The 16,312-nt window shown below is 42.4% G+C and overlaps 1 protein-coding gene across 1 annotated transcript in view; it reads right to left on the minus strand.

The window, feature by feature from the left end:
• The window catches only part of grk6 (G protein-coupled receptor kinase 6), a 53,601-nt gene that overhangs the window by 20,574 nt on the left and 16,715 nt on the right, over positions 1 to 16,312 (minus strand). The window contains exons 3-8 of the mRNA XM_039005408.1: positions 9,007 to 9,119; positions 7,250 to 7,327; positions 6,921 to 7,021; positions 6,215 to 6,307; positions 1,414 to 1,477; positions 828 to 968 (exon numbers count right to left, since the gene is read on the minus strand). Of these exons, the coding sequence (XP_038861336.1) occupies positions 828 to 968; positions 1,414 to 1,477; positions 6,215 to 6,307; positions 6,921 to 7,021; positions 7,250 to 7,327; positions 9,007 to 9,119 (590 nt within the window). The remainder of the gene's footprint in view (positions 1 to 827; positions 969 to 1,413; positions 1,478 to 6,214; positions 6,308 to 6,920; positions 7,022 to 7,249; positions 7,328 to 9,006; positions 9,120 to 16,312) is intronic.

Consider the following 16,312-nt stretch of genomic DNA (forward strand, 5'->3'; position numbering starts at 1 on the left):
AACCGTAGTCTGGCTTTTTTTAATGGCGGTTTTGGAGCAGTGGCTTCTTCCTTGCTGAGCGGCCTTTCAGGTTATGTCGATATAGGACTCGTTTTACTGTGGATATAGATACTTTTGTACCCGTTTCTTCCAGCATCTTCACAAGGGCCTTTGCTGTTGTTCTGGGATTGATTTGCACTTTTCTTACCAAAGTATGTTTATCTCTATGAGACAGAACACGTCTCCTTCCTGAGCGGTATGACGGCTGCGTGGTCCCATGGTGTTTATACTTGCGTACTATTGTTTGTACAGATGAACGTGGTACCTACAGGCATTTGGAAATTGCTCCCAAGGATGAACCAGACTTGTGGAGGTCTACATTTAGACTTGTGGAGGTCTTGGCTGATTTCTTTTGATTTTCCCATGATGTCAAGCAAAGAGGCACTGAGTTTGAAGGTAGGCCTTGAAATACGTCCACAGTTAAACCTCTAATTGACTCAAATGATGTCAATTAGCCTATCAGAAGCTTCTAAAGCCATGACATCATTTTCTGGAATTTTCCAAGCTGTTTAAAGGCACTGTCAACTTAGTGTATGTAAACTTCTGACCCACTGGAATTGTGATACAGTGAATTATAAGTTAAATAATCTGTCTGTAAACAATTGTTGGAAAAATTACTTTTGTCATGCACAAAGTAGATGTTTGTTAACAAGAAATGTATGGAGTGGTTGAAAAACGAGTTTTAATGACTCCAACCTAAGTGTATGTAAACTCCCGACTTCAGCTGTACATATAGTATACATAATGTGACACATAGTAGGAGGTAAGTGGGTAGCTCATATACTTACTACAAACCTACTGTTGACTTTCTCTAGAATCTGCTTCTCATTCAAGGCCATGGACTCTCCTTTCCTCTTCTTGATCCTCTTCTTCTCCAACTTCTTACATGCGTACATCTTCCCTGTGGCACGCACCTGGCACGCACACACCTGACATGAAGAGTGGATGAAAGAGAGACAGAGAGAGAGGGAGAAGATAAATAGAGAAGGCAAGTTAACTGCATATTGTAGGTTTTTCATAGTTGAACACCACAATGTCTACTCTCGCCCAGTAAATACACTGTAATGGAGGCATGACCATGGCTCAGGCCATTTCACATGAGGAGAGCTCAAGAGGACACCAGTTAATGGCACTTGTATCCCAAAAACACACAAAGACACAGTTGATAATTACGTTATGGGCCCATCAAATCACATCCACACTGAGGTCTTTGTTGGTCCTCGTTGATCATTTATAAATTCATCCCTTTAAGGGTCTGATGAGGAAGATTATAAGAGACCACTATCTTTATTTCTTATTATCCACTTGTAAAATATAATTCTAAATGAAAGGAAGCTTTAGTTAAGGAGACATAGAGACAGAGACAGACCTTACCTCACCGAAGCCTCCCTTCCCTAATACCCTGTACTGTCGGAATGTGTTCTTAGTGACTGGCTGCCTGTGAGAACACAGAAAAAGGGTCAACACAATACAAAACAACAACTTTATTGTCCCTTGTGGGAAAATGTGCTCAACTTTATCGACATACATTGATTGTACCGCAGCAATGCATCTGAACATACACATTTGACTTTGTAAGTCACTTTTACAAAATGTTTGCTTTAAAAACACTATTCTGTCAAAGGACAGCAATAGGGGGAATAAAACCCTCTTGTTTAATACGTTCTGTCTTATCTTGTAAATCGACTTGAGTTCGGCCCAACACCAAAGACCAGATAGGACTAGTTTCTTAAGGCCTTTAACAAAGTGTTGGCATATTTACTGTGAGTCAAAGTTGCATCCCAAATGGGACACTATTCCCTATATAGTGCACTTCGTTTGACTAGAGCCCTATGGGCCCTGGTCAAAAGTTGCGCACTATAAAAAGGGAATAGGGTGCCATTTGGGATACACACCTTGATGAAAGAGTAAGGTTAAACTTATCTCTTTAGTCACACCGATGACTCTTATAGGAAGACCATTGCATAAGCCTTGCCTCTGCTAGGCTGGAGAGTGGAGACATGTTCTGTTTGCTAATGTATTAAATATAGAGACCAGGACTCATGTATTCACATAAATAAATCTGTTCCCCAAAGGACTTATTTGCATACCATGCATGATAGGCCTGCTGGGATAAAGGTCTTTAAATGACCCATATAGGACACAGCAATGACTATGGATATGAACAAAACCAAAACTGGAATGCGCAATAATGACTGTATAAAATAAATAATTTAAATACTGAGCTATATAGTATGCTCAAAACAATTGGGAAGTTATGCTATTTTATAATAATACAAATTGCTCAGAATTTTTTTTGTTGTGATTTTGTTTAATTAGTCATATTTTTTTCTCAAAGGTAGGGTTAAAAATGATTGACACCCATAAAGATTCTTATAAATAAAGTAGTCAAAAGTTTAGTATTTGTTCCCATATTCCAAGCACGCAATAACTACATAAAGGTTGCGACTCTACAATCTTGCTGAATGCATTTGCAGTTTGTTTTGGTTGTGTTTCTGATTATTTTGTGCCCCATAGAAATGAATGGTAAATAATGTAGTGTCATTTTGGAGTCACTTTTATTATAAATAAGAATAGAATATGTTTCTCAACACTTTACATTAATGTGGACACTACCATGATTACGGATATCATGATCAAAGATCATAGCCCCAAGACATACTAACCTCCCAGTTATTGGTAAGCATTGGCGTCAACATGGGCCAGCATCCCTATGGAACGCTTTTGGCACCTTGTACAGTCCATGCCCCAACACATTTCTTCATGTTTTGTACACTAAGCAGAGTGACCAAAGACACAGCCCCACTAAGTTGTAGAGGGTACAGTGCCTTCGGAAAGTATTCAGACCCCTTGACTTTTTCCACATTTTGTTACGTTACAGCCTTATTCTAAAATTGATTAAATATTATTTTCTCAGCAAATCAAATCAAATGTTATTTGTCACATACCCCGAATACAACAGGTGTAGACCTTACAGTGAAATGCTTACTTACAAGCCCTTTAACCAACAATGTTGTTTTAAAAAAAATAAGTGTTAAGAAAGTATTTACAAAAATAAACAGAAGTAATTAAAAAAAATATATATATATAATAATTAAAGAGCAACAATAATGCTAATAATCCGGGCAGCCATTTGATTAGCCATTCAGGAGTCTTATGGCTTGGGGGTAGAAGCTGTTAAGAAGCCTTTTGGACCTCAACTTGGCACTCCGGTACCGCTTGCCATGCGGTAGCAGAGAGAACAGTCTATTACTAGGGTGGCTGGAGTCTTTGGCAATTTTTAGGGCCTTCCTCTGACACCACCTGATATAGAGGTCCTGGATGGCAGAAAGCTTATCCCCAGTGATGTACTGGGCCGTACGCACTACCCTCTGTAGTGCCTTGCGGTCGGAGGCCGAACAGTTGCCATATCAGGCGGTGATGCAACCAGTCAGGATGCTCTCGATGGTGCAGCTGAAGAACTGTTTGAGGATCTGAGGACCCATGCTAAATCGTTTCAGTCTCCTGAGGGGGAATAGGTTTTGTCGTGCCCTCTTCACAACTGTCTTGGTGTGTGTGTGGACCATGATAATTAATTGGTGATGTGGAAACCAAGGAACTTGAAGCTCTCAACCTGTTCCACAACAGCCCCGTCGATGAGAATGCTCGGCCCTCCTTTTCCTGTAGTCCACAATCATCTCCTTTGTCTTGATCACATTGAGGGAGAGGTTGTTATCCTGGCACCACACTGCCAGGTCTCTGACCTCCTCCCTATAGCCTGTCTCATCGTTGCTGTGATCAGGCCTACCACTGTTGTGTTGTCGGCAAACTTAATGATGGTGTTGGAGTCATGCTTGACCATGCAGTCATGGGTGAACAGGGAGTATAGGAGGGGACTGAGCACGAACCTCTGAGGGGCCCCCATGTTGAGGATCAGCGTGGCATATTTGTTGTTACCTACCCTTATCACCTGGAGACAGCCCGTCAGGAAGTCCAGGATCCAGTTTCAGAGGGAGGTGTTTAGTCCCAGGGTCCTTAGCTTAGCGATGAGCTTTGAGGGCACTATGATGTTGAACGCTGAACTGTAGTCAATGAAAAGCATTCTCACGTAGGTGTTCCTTTTGTCCAGGTGGGAAAGGGCAGTGTGAAGTACAACAGAGATTGCGTCGTCTGTGGATCTGTTGGGGTGGTATGCAAATTGGAGCGGGTCTAGGGTTTCTGGGATAATGGTGTTGATGTGAGCCATGACCAGCCTTTCAAAGCACTTCATGGCTACAGACGTGAGTGCTACAGGTCAGGATTCATTTAGGCAGATTACCTTAGTGTTCATGGGCACAGGGACTATGGTGGTCTGCTTGAAACATGCTGGTTTTACAGACTCGGTCAGGGACAGGTTGAAAATGTCAGTGAAGACACTTGCCAGTTGGTCACAGTCGTCTGGAACATATTCCAGTCTGTGCTAGCGAAACAGTTCTGTAGCTTAGAATCTGCATCATCTGACCACTTCCGTATTGAGCGGAATCTACACACAATACCCCATAATGACAAAGGAAAAACAGGTTTTTAGAAATGTTTGCAAATGTATAAAAAAAACTAAATAGAAATAGCTTATTTACAAAAGTATTCAGACCCTTTGCTATGAGACTCGAAATTGAGCTCAGGTGCATCCTGTTTCCATTGATCATCCTTGAGATATTTCTAGAACTTGATTGGAGTCCACCTGTGGTAAATTCAATTGATTGGACATGATTTTCAAAGGCACACACCTGTCTATATAAGGTCCCACAGTTGACAGTGCATGTCAGAGCAAAAACCAAGCCATGAGATCGAAGGAATTGTCTGTAGAGCTCCGAGACATGATTTTGTCGAGGAACAGATCTGAGGAAGGGTACCAAAACATGTCTGCAGCATTGAAGGTCCCCAAGACACAGTGGCCTCCATCATTCTGAAATGGAAGAAGTTTGGAACCACCAAGACTCTTCCTAGAGCTGGCCGCATGGGCAAACTGAGCAATCGGGGGAGAAAGGCCTTGGTCAGGGAGGTGACCAAGAACCCGATGGTCACTCTGATAGAGCTATAGAGTTCCTCTGTGGAGATGGGAGATTCTTCCAGAATGATAACCATCTCTGCAGCACTCCACCAATCAGGCCTTTATGGTAGTGTCCAGATGGAAGCCACTCCTCAGAAAGGCACATGACAGCCCGCTTGGAGTTTGCCAAAAGGCACCTAAAGACTCTCAGACCATGAGAAACAGATTCTCTGGTCTGATGAAACCAAGATTGAACTCTTTGGTCTGAATGCCAAACGTCACATCTGGAGGAAACCTGGCACCATCTCTACGGTGAAGCATGGTGGTGGAAGCATCATGCTGTGGGAATGCTTTTCAGCGGCAGGGACTGGGAGACTAGTCAGGATCGAGGGAAAGATGAACGGAGCAAAGTACAGAGAGATCCTTGATGAAAACCTGCTCCAGAGTGCTCAGGACCTCAGACTGGGGTGAAGGTTCACCTTCCAACATGACAAGGACCCTAAGCACACAGCCAAGACAACACAGGAGTGGCTTCGGGACAAGTCTCTGAATGTCCTTGAGTGGCCCAGCCAGAGCTTGGACTTGCACCTGATCGAACATCTCTGGAGAGACCTGAAAATAGCTGTGCAGAAACGCTCCCCATCTAACCTGAAATAGCTTGAGAGGATCTGCCGAGAAGAATGGGAGAAACTCCCCAAATACAGGTGTGCCAAGCATGTAGCGTCATACCCACAAAGACTCAATGCTGTAATCACTGCCAAAGGTGCTTCAACAAAGTACTGAGTAAAGGGTCTGAATACTTATGTAAATGTGATATTTCTGTTTTCAATTTTTTATAAATTAGAAAAACTTTCTACAAACCTGTTTTAGTTCTGTCATTTTGGGGTATTGTGTGTAGATTGATGAGGAGAAAAAACAATTTAGTCAATTTTAGAATAAGACTAACATAACAAAATGTGGAAAAAGTCAAGGGGTCTGACTACTTTCTGAAGGCACTGTATATGGAGGCGGTGTGAAGTAACAGTAACATTTAATCACTTGCGCTGTGTAGGGGTTTTCTCAGTCTTATAAGTCTGTCTGTCTGTCTGTCTGTCTGTCTGTCTGTCTGTCTGTCTGTCTGTCTGTCTGTCTGTCTGTCTGTCTGTCTGTCTGTCTGTCTGTCTGTACCTCTCCAGCCACTTCCACTGCAGGAATCGGTTATAGTACATGCTGTCGATGTAGTCTGCGAAGGGAGCCACACTCAGGTAGTCATGGATCAGTCTAAAACAGAGGACAGAAGGCAGTCAGAAAACAGACAGCCCACTAACTGGGCCTCCTTAAGGCCCAGAGTTTTTCCTGGTCAGGTCACATGGTCAAGAAGACCCCCATGCCCTACACATATACCATGCTGCTACGCCATGGGCCCATCTCTCTGACTACTATACCCCAAACATCAGTTACATCTAAACATTAATTAACCACAACCAAAGGCAGCAATGACACAAAGGGTCTGTTCAGGGTCGTAGTGTTGTTGGAACAGTTGTGAGAATGTTCCAAAATAGAAACAATGCTGAACGGAATGGCGGGTGATTGAAGTGGCTAAGGGTGATTAATTAGAACAATATTCATCAGCAGCCACATACCCTCAACATGCTATTGACACACCTAGTGTGGACAACTGTTCAGAGGATGTTGCACAATGCAGTAGGCAGTTTATAGGAAAACTCACTGAAAATTACCCTTTATTCTTAACTGACTTCCTTTGTTGAATAATGGTGAAATTATCTTAAAATATCGACCTTTTCTGATCTTGAATACATCCCATATGCTGAGTAAGTACTGTACGTTAGTGTATTCTCTGTTACTGTGTTTCTGTGTTGAGAGACAGACTCACCTGGTGCACTCATTGAAGAGTTCTTTACAGGGCTCCTGCTCCAGCCTCTCTGTAAACTGACCCACCATGTCCTCCCCCAACTCAGGAATGTGATCCTCTGACTACAGGGCGATGGAACACAATACAACGTGAATTACGTATATATGACATCATAGGCCCAGATTAAGCCCACTCCTGGATTAAAAAGCATGCTCGATGGAGTATCTCAATTGAAAGTGATTTTTAGTCCAGGAATTGGTTTAGTCTGGGTCTGGGAAACCACACATCAACATTATTGAATATTTGACATCAAATCACTCATTGCCTGAGAATAGGTTATTCTACTGTACCTTTGGGCTGAAGTACTTGTCTAGGAGCTCCTGAGCACACTCCCTCCTCTTCTCATCTGGACTGACCTCATACTCTGCCTGGTGGGGGGAAGAAACAGTAACATACATTATTCAAACAGATGCACAAGCACACACCTGTACAGTGATATCTGCTCCAATAGGTCAGTTCTACCTTTTCCACTATAGCTAGTAGCCTACAATCACAGTACTTTCTGTACAACCTCTAATGGTACTAGGACCACGTTACCAAATCACTGTAGTAGGCATGAAATAGAAAAATACTTTTTGAATCAAAAGAGGTATTACCAATAAGAACATTGTTTATTTCATCATAAAATGTTTTGGTTTCATGCCTACTGAATACGACCCAGGCCTACTGTAAGTACCTCCCTAGTACACTACAGCACAGTTCTACAGAGTCACTCACCTGGGTCCCACTCCTAACCACCATTTTGATTCATAGTTCTCTCTGGGTTGTTGATTCCTAAATCTCGCCAAGTACAACAGCATCAGGCCCTTGTGTCATGCCATCCTCCACCCTCCATCAAGCAGCATGAGTTACAGTACGCTAAGAGCCTCACTCTAAAGTGCGTCCGCTGGACTCGCAGCACAACTTGTCCATAATGGTTAGTGACAGTTCAGACGGTTCAAATCTCATTTGCTCTCTCTCATGTAGCCCAGGCTCTGTGAGAGGCAGGAAGGAGACAGTGCAGTAAAAGGACGTGCTCACTACTTATGAAGTCGGAGAAGACTGTCTGCTATCTCTTATTTCACAAACTCAGCCATTTTTCATCATTCTACTTCCATTGACTATTTTCGCTGTGCTAGTAGCATCCTCCTATTAAGCCTTTTTCTACTTGTAGGCTTTTGCATTTGTTAATAAACCAGAGGATCTAGCTACAACAACACTCCTCAGATCAACATACACGTGTGCCAGTTATAATGTGTTAGAGGGAAGGAGGTAAAGTGGATAGGTCATGACTGAGTGTGTGTGAATGCGTGCATGCAGGAGTGAGTGTGGTGTATGTGTGTATATGTGTGCTCCAGAACAATATATTAGAAGAATGCCACGGTGGTCAGCCAGGGTGGAGATAGGAAGTTCAGGTTTATCATTGGAGGGGGCTCTGAACAACAAACACCCTGGTAGGCTACCCCACTCCCCCCTCACCCTCCAACACTGCCCTCCCCTCTACCCCCCCAGGGACTGGGTAGGAAGAACACCACAAATGTGACCTAAACATTCTTCCACAAGAGCGTAGCGCGGGGCACATTCACTGAGAAAGAAGAGGAGGGGGGAGGGGCAGCGGAGGGTGGTATAATGACTTTTCTCCCAGAAGTCACGAGTTCCTGTATTCCATTAGCTACTAACCTCCCCTCCGACCCTTCCCTCCCCTCCCCTCCTACCCTTCCCTTCAACCCTTCACCTCCCCTCCGACCCTTCCCTCCCCTTCCCTCCTTTCCTTTCCTACCCTTCCCTCCCCTTCCCTCCCCTCCTATCCTTCTACCCTTCCCTCCCCTCCTACACTTCACTTCCCTCCTACACTTCCCTTCCCTCCTACACTTCCCTTCCCTACTACACTTCCATTCCCTCCTACACTTCCATTCCCTCCTACACTTCCCTCCCCTCCTACACTTTCCCCTAATACTTGAGAACTTGAGATACATCTAGATAAGCCAATTCAGAGTCCTTCTGAAGATGTGCATCTCGAGGAAAAACAAACACAAGCGTTTTAATCCTGCCTGTCTGTCTTTCTTACCACAGCGTCCAGAAATTTGACACAGCGTCTCAGCTCAGCCCGGGTTTCACAGAACTGCCGAAAGAGCGTGCGTCCGATTGGCTGCCGCTCACAAAGGCTGATGTAGTCTTTCTCTGTTGAAGGACACAAGACAAGACATAGAGGGAGTCAATGAGGGCCTCTCTCAGGGTAGAATGAAAACACTCAAGCACAAAAACACACATTAGAAGTCGGGCTGATGTATAGAAATATATACTGTGCATAATACACGTGCTCACGCCTACTCAAATGCATTTGTGCACTTAAACACATTGTATACACACACTCAGAGCATATTAGCAAATGTATGAGTACTATGGTATCAAACTATTCCCATACACCTCTGCCTAACCACTCTCTGTAGGTGGAGAAATGGTAATGAATGAGGCCTAAACATACCCAACACACACAGAACAATCTCATCTTCAACTACTTAAACTAAACAGAAATGGTCCATCATCTCCTCACACGTGTAAACAGTAATATATAGAGGTATTCTACATGTATGCATGTATCCAAGTTATTAGGCCCCATTTCCTCTTTACCCTATGTGTGTGTGTGTGTGTGTGTGTGTGTGTGTGTGTGCGCGTGCGCGTGTGCGTGTGTGTGTGTCTGGTGAATAACAAATTGCCAGAGGGAAACGGCGATTTGCATCTGTGGCTCAGGTAGACACAAAGGATATCCAGGAGGCTGTATGATGGATCCAGGAGGACGTGTGCAGGTGGCCGTTATTGATAGCAACCGTGACTAAATACATTGAGAGCTACTCCAAGCTCGTCTCAGTAACCAGAGAGCAGCTGTTGACACATACCAGCACACGTGCACATGCACACCGCTATAGCTAGCTGTTCATAAAGACGACGGCAGAGAATGTTCCTTTTTCATTCTCTGAATACGCAAAAGGAGAACATCCTTTGGTATTTTTCAGGAGCATACATTGTTTTGGAAGTGTTAGGCCTATATGTGCCGTAAGTTACCTTACATGCTCTCTACTCAAACACAAAAGCTCTACTGTGCCTTAATGAAATTCATTTAAGTTTATTTATAACTTAATTCATTTAGTTTTGTTAGAAGTTAATTCTGTTATGCGATAATACTGTAGAGATGTCCAGTGATGCACCCTAAGGTTTAAATCATGTTGCAGACTAATTTAGCAACACACTTTTCTTATTTGGGTCTACAATGTCTTATTTGTCATCGATCAAATTACAGATTTGCCCTTTAATGCCACTACAACAATAGAACTACCCATGTCTTTCCACTAAATCATTTTGATACATGCTTATGAGCTGTCGGTTGTTGTGGTTCTGTTGTGTATCTATAGGGCCCTATGTGCTCTGTCAGTGTATGTGTTCTCTGATTGGGTTCTGCAATGGAACGGTGAGGAGGACAAAACAAGATTTGACCCCCTAATGGCTGTTTCATAGAGATAATCGCATTAGCCACAATGCAATTTCATTCAGTCCTTGACAGAGGCTCTATTGACAGTAAGATAGTTGGAAGAGATCATGCAGATCCCCCTCTGAACCCTGGCCTTTCTCACATCTATTGTTGCTTTCAATGGATGGATGGTTTTTGGCCCTGTTACAAGACCACCTGACTCAACCAAAATGTGAGTCAGAAGATTGAGAGGAGAATTGAAGTCAGACAATAAATTCATCACTGCATTTGATGTCATTTAATAAATTCAACGACTATAAACTTGATTCCACAGGCTTCATGTTTACGTCAATGATGGGCTCTTAAAAACCGTGTAGTGATGTTCCAATTGTGAAATTCATCCCACAAGATCACAGCCATTAAAAGAGTAAGCTATTTGGATTCTGCGACATATTGCATTGGGGCTGATAGCCTGATACTGCACTCTGCCTTGTTCCATCTTCTCTCTCTGCTTGCTGCTCTGACTATCAATAGGGGCAATTCTCTGATAACAGAGTAAAATGTATGGAGAGAGGAGGGAGGCAGAGAGTGTGAGCAGCAGTGTGGTAAACCTGAAGCCAGTGCTCATTAACAGTTACAGAGAGTGCACAATGCTTTATTGACTGCCGGACGATTGGATGGTTACTCCAGGCCACCCATGGAGACTAGAGGGTCCCTTATTAGGGCTGAAGCCTCGGAGGAGGAGGGGAGAGGAAGAGGAGCGGAAATGAGAAACGTGATTTCAGTCAGTGTCTCTCGTGTCTCTCTGTCCCGTTGGGTGGTAAAGTGGCGTTAGTTTCCTGGGAGAGTGGAAGGACACAAAAATAAACTGGAGGTGTGCATGTGTTTTCTCCTGAGGGCATCAGACTCTTTTTCTCTGTCAAGCCTCGCCGGTAAACATGGACGTTGAGGGTTTCCTGAGCCCCTCTCTCGCTCTCTTTCTCTACACTCTGTGCAAACTGCATTGGTAATTGGCCGCCTGTCTGTGTTTATCCCGCACAATCTCGGGGGGAGGTGGCTTTCTCTCTGTCGCTGTGTATCAGACAGCATCTGGTGAGGGTAAACACCAGGGAACAATGAGAGAAATCCACATGTCATCCACTCAGGCCTGTAATTATGCCCTATGCTGTACTGTATGTATTGTGCCTTCAGAAAGTATTCACACGCCTCGACTTTTTCCACATTTTGTTGTGTTACAGCCTGAATTTTAAATGGATTAAATTGAGATTTTGTGTTACTGGCCTACACACTATACCCCGTAATGTCAAAGTGGAATTATGTAGATTATTAATTTTTTGACCAATTTATTCTCAATGAAAAGCTGAAATGTTTTGAATCAATAAGTATTCAACCCCTTTGTTATGGCAAGCCTAAATAAGTTCAGGAGTAAAAATGTGCTTAACAATTCACATAAGAAGCTGCATGGACTCACTCTGTGTGCAATAATAGTGTTTAACTGTACCCCACATATACAATTATCTGTACAATTACCCCACATATACAATTACCCCACATATACAAATTTCAAACAAAGATTCAACCACAAAGACCACAGAGGTTTTCCAATGCCTCGCATAGAAGGGCCCCTATTGGTATATAGGTAACATGTTTTCACTTTCAAAAATCTATTTAGGCTGTAACACAACAAAATGTGGAATAAGTCAAGGGGTATGAATACTTTCTGAGGGCACTGTATCTCCGCAAAGCAACAGTAAATACTACAGTATTCAGTGTAGTGTTTTTGCAGACTTTAGCTGGCAAAAACAATATAGTGAATTATACAGTAAAGTCTGCAAAAACACTACAGTAAATACTATAGTATTTAACCATCGTATATCATAGTATTTTTTTCATGTGGGTAATCTCTACATTAAAATGGATACTTTGCGATTTTGGCAATGAATCTACTTTCCCAGAGTCAGATGAACTTGTGGATACCATTTTTACGTTCTGCGTGCAGTTTGAAGGAAGTTGCTAACTAGCGTTAGCACAATTGCTAATTAGCATTAGTGCAATGACTGGAAGTCTATGGTGACTGCTAGCAAGCGAAAAACGACCTCCAACTTCATACTAGATGCAGAGACATAAAAGTGGTATCCATGAGTTCATCTGACTCTGGGGAAGTAGATAAAGGGATTTAAGTGAAACCAAATATTCAGAAATATCCTAAATGCACCATAGAAGAACTTGCATGAAGTGCTGATTTTACTTCCTGATTGAAGAAAGTTGAGCGTCAGCTGAAGTGCTGTACCACTGTACTCCAGTGGAGCACCAAGAGCGTAAGTGAACAATACACCACTACAGACTCAAGACTACTTCACCCGCATGTTTTCTACCACCACCATTCCCACAATTCAGCACAGCATGGCAAAACTGTCTGTCAGCGATGAGATGTAGGCCTAGAAGCCAGCTTGGCCCTGTAGATCTAGCTGCTGTAGCTTGAAAGCACAGCAAAAATATATATAATAATAATAATTTTTCATGGCCTCAGGGTGACAATATATTTTTTTAAAGATTTGAGAACAATCAATGTGTCTATTGTATGTATGGAAGGCCACAATAGGAGCTGGAGTCATAACCCAAAAGGCCCTTGGCCAGGAGCCTCAGCCTAGTGATATGCATCTCAACCTAATCTCCTGCCTTATGGAGATAAATGACAATAATGAGGAAATCATATGATTTCCTTTAACCTTAATATTTTTTTTCTTTCTTTGTTCACCACCACCTCCCAACCTACTGTTTGACCCTGACCAATGGAGGAAAGTAGCCTATTTTCAGAAATTGGGCTCAAATCCATACAATTGTTCTACTCTTATGAACAAAATAGGTAAGAACTAGGACGAGGAGCCACAATCCCACTGTTTGCCCTTAGTTTGACACAGTGACATTTTGCAATGAGTCAATAGTGTCAGCCTGGTGTTGTAACAATGCCCCAAACTGGGTGTAGGCTAAATACTGTAACGACAGCCTTGAAAACAGCCATCTCATCCTAAAGTTTGGGCTTTGAGCTTCCACTTATATTTAATTGTGTTACTTTAATTTAGACTGCATTAGTTTCATACAAAACACAATCTCTTAGAACTGCTGCAGAACAAACACTCAAATATGCAACACTTTTTCCCCTACCATCTACATAGTGTAAGACGTTTCAATTATCGTTAGTGAGATCTCACAGCAAAACTGTGTGTGTTCTGTGTCTACTTTGTGTTCCAAACCAGTGACCTATAAACATTTGCCACCATTTTCTTTTTGAATGGCAGAGTGAATTAAAACAAACATGCGAGTCAGCTTCCTCTTTCTGCCCAGGCCACAGCTTCCTCTGTGGTAAAATTGAAGCATGGTTACATTATGTCTGCCTCTGCTTCATGGCTGAAGTCAATGATAAAATGCACTCAGCATTTACAGGTTAAACAGGATTCACTTCATAATCATCCATCTGAAAGAGCGATGGATGAGAGGGATTTATAAACCCTCTCTGTGCCGCTTTAGAGAAGCTGCCGACAATGCCTCTAAACTATCGGAAAAGAGAAAAACTAAAGTTACCACAGCAGCCTATCTTCATCATTCACGTGTTCCACAGGATACAATGCAAGCCCCATGATTACAAAATCCTGTGCAGTTAGCTGATCTGCGTTGGTGTGAATCCATGTTCAGCAACTCCTGACCACCACCAGCAGCACCAGCCACAAATATAAGATTGTCAATCGCCATAAACACAACACCAATATACTGTATGTTTCTTTGTGCACAAAATAGCCAATAACTAATGTACTTCCTAACAAAATAATGGGATGATTGAATAATGACTCCTGATTACATAATAGGATAACTGACGCATATTATACAGGCCTGCATTCCAACTGTACTAAATTATACATACAGTATGCTTCTTGTCTTGAGGGGATGAGGTGGGGATTTCCTCCACCATTGAAAGCACTGTATGGCCAAGTGCCATCAGACTACTTCATAACATAACACAGTCCGTCATCACCAACCCCAACTTGACTTCTGTCAGACCCAGTGTATGGGCGGCAGGTAGCCTAGCGGTTAAGGGTCAGTAACTAAATCCCTGTGCTGGCAAGCTGGAAAAATCTGCCATCCTGCACCTGGGCAAGGCAGTTAACTCCCAACAACTACTGCTCCCTGGGCGCTGATGACGTTGATTAAGGCAGCCCCCCTCACCTCTCTGATTCAGAGGGGTTGGGTTAAAGGCGGAAGAAACTTTTTGGGTTGAATGCAGTCAGTTGTGCAACTGACTTAGTATCCCCCTTCTCAGATCTACAGTGGACAAACTTCAATCTCAGCCTCTAGTTATTGTTTTGTGAGACTTTTCCACCTCTTACAGTGCCCTCATCAAGTGTTCATACCCCTTGACCCCTTGGAATATTTGTATTCTGTACAGACTTCCTTCTTTTCACTCTGTCAATTAGGTTAATATTGTGGAGTAACTACAATGATGTTGATCCATCCTCAGTTTTCTCTTGTCACAGCCATTAAACTATGTAACTGTTTTAAAGTCACCGTTGGCCTCATGGTTTGCTTCCTCTCTATCAACTGAGTTAGGAAGGATGCCTGTATCTTTGTAGTGACTGGGTGTATTGATATGCCATCCAAAGTGTAATTAATAACTTCACCATGCTCAAAGGGATATTATTATTTATTTTTTTACCCATCTACCAATAGTGATCATTGCTAGCCAACCATTTTCAAGTTTTGCCATAGATTTTCAAGCAGATTTAAGTCAAAACTGTACCTCGGCCACTTGGGAACATTAACTGTCTTCTTGGTAAGCAACTCCAGTGTACAGTTGGCCTTGTTTTAGGCCGTGTTTTAGGTTATTGTACTGCTGAAAGGTGAATTAATCTCCCAGTGTCTGGTGGAAAGCAGATTGAACCAGGTTTTCTTCTAGGATTTTGCCTGTGCTAAGCTCCATTTTTGTTAATTTTTTAACCTGAAAACTCCCCAGTCCTTAACGATTAGAATGACATGAATGACCCATAACATGATCCAGCCACTACTGTTCTTGAAAATATGGAGACTCAGTAATGGTACTCAGTAATGTGTTGTATTGGATTTTCCCCAAAGACAACAAATTTTTTCAGGACAAAAATGTAATTGCTTTGCCACATTTTTTTACAGTATTACTTTAGTGCCTTGTTGCAAACAAGATGCATGTTTTGGAATATTTTTTTATGTATAGGCTTCCTTCTTTTCACTCTGTCAACTAGGTTAGTGTTGTGGAGTAACTACAATGTTTTTGATCCATCCTTAATATTCTCCTACACAGCCATTAAACTCTGTAACTGTCTTTAAGTCACCATTGGTCTCATGATGAAATCCCTGAGTGGTTTCCTTCCTCTCCGGCAACTGAGTTAGGAAGGACGCCTGTATCTTTGTAGTGACTGGGTGTATCCAAAGTGTAATCAATAACTTCACCATGCTCAAAGTGATATTTCCTGTCTGCTTTTTTTTCTTTTTTTTTAACCTATATACCAATAGGGGCCCTTCTATGCCAGGCATTAGAAAACCTCTATGGTCTTTGTGGTTGAATCTGTGTTTTAAATTCACTGCTCGACTGAGGGACCTTACAATTATCTGTATGTGTGGGGTACAGAGATGATGTAATCATTCAAAAATCACGCTAAAAACTATTATTGCACACAGAGTCCATGTAACTTTTTATGTGAGTTGTTTTTACTCCTGAATTTATCTAGGCTTGCCGTAACAATCCATTTTAAATTCAGGCTATAACACAACAAAATGTGAAAAAAGTCAATGGGTGTGAATACTTTCTGAAGGGACTGTATTTGAGTGTGGAGTGCAGCTTTTCCCTCTTGTGTTTGGGACTTTTACTATGAATTTACACTGA

This window comes from Salvelinus namaycush, chromosome 12 (assembly GCF_016432855.1).
Source record: "Salvelinus namaycush isolate Seneca chromosome 12, SaNama_1.0, whole genome shotgun sequence".
Lineage (NCBI taxonomy): Eukaryota > Metazoa > Chordata > Actinopteri > Salmoniformes > Salmonidae > Salvelinus > Salvelinus namaycush.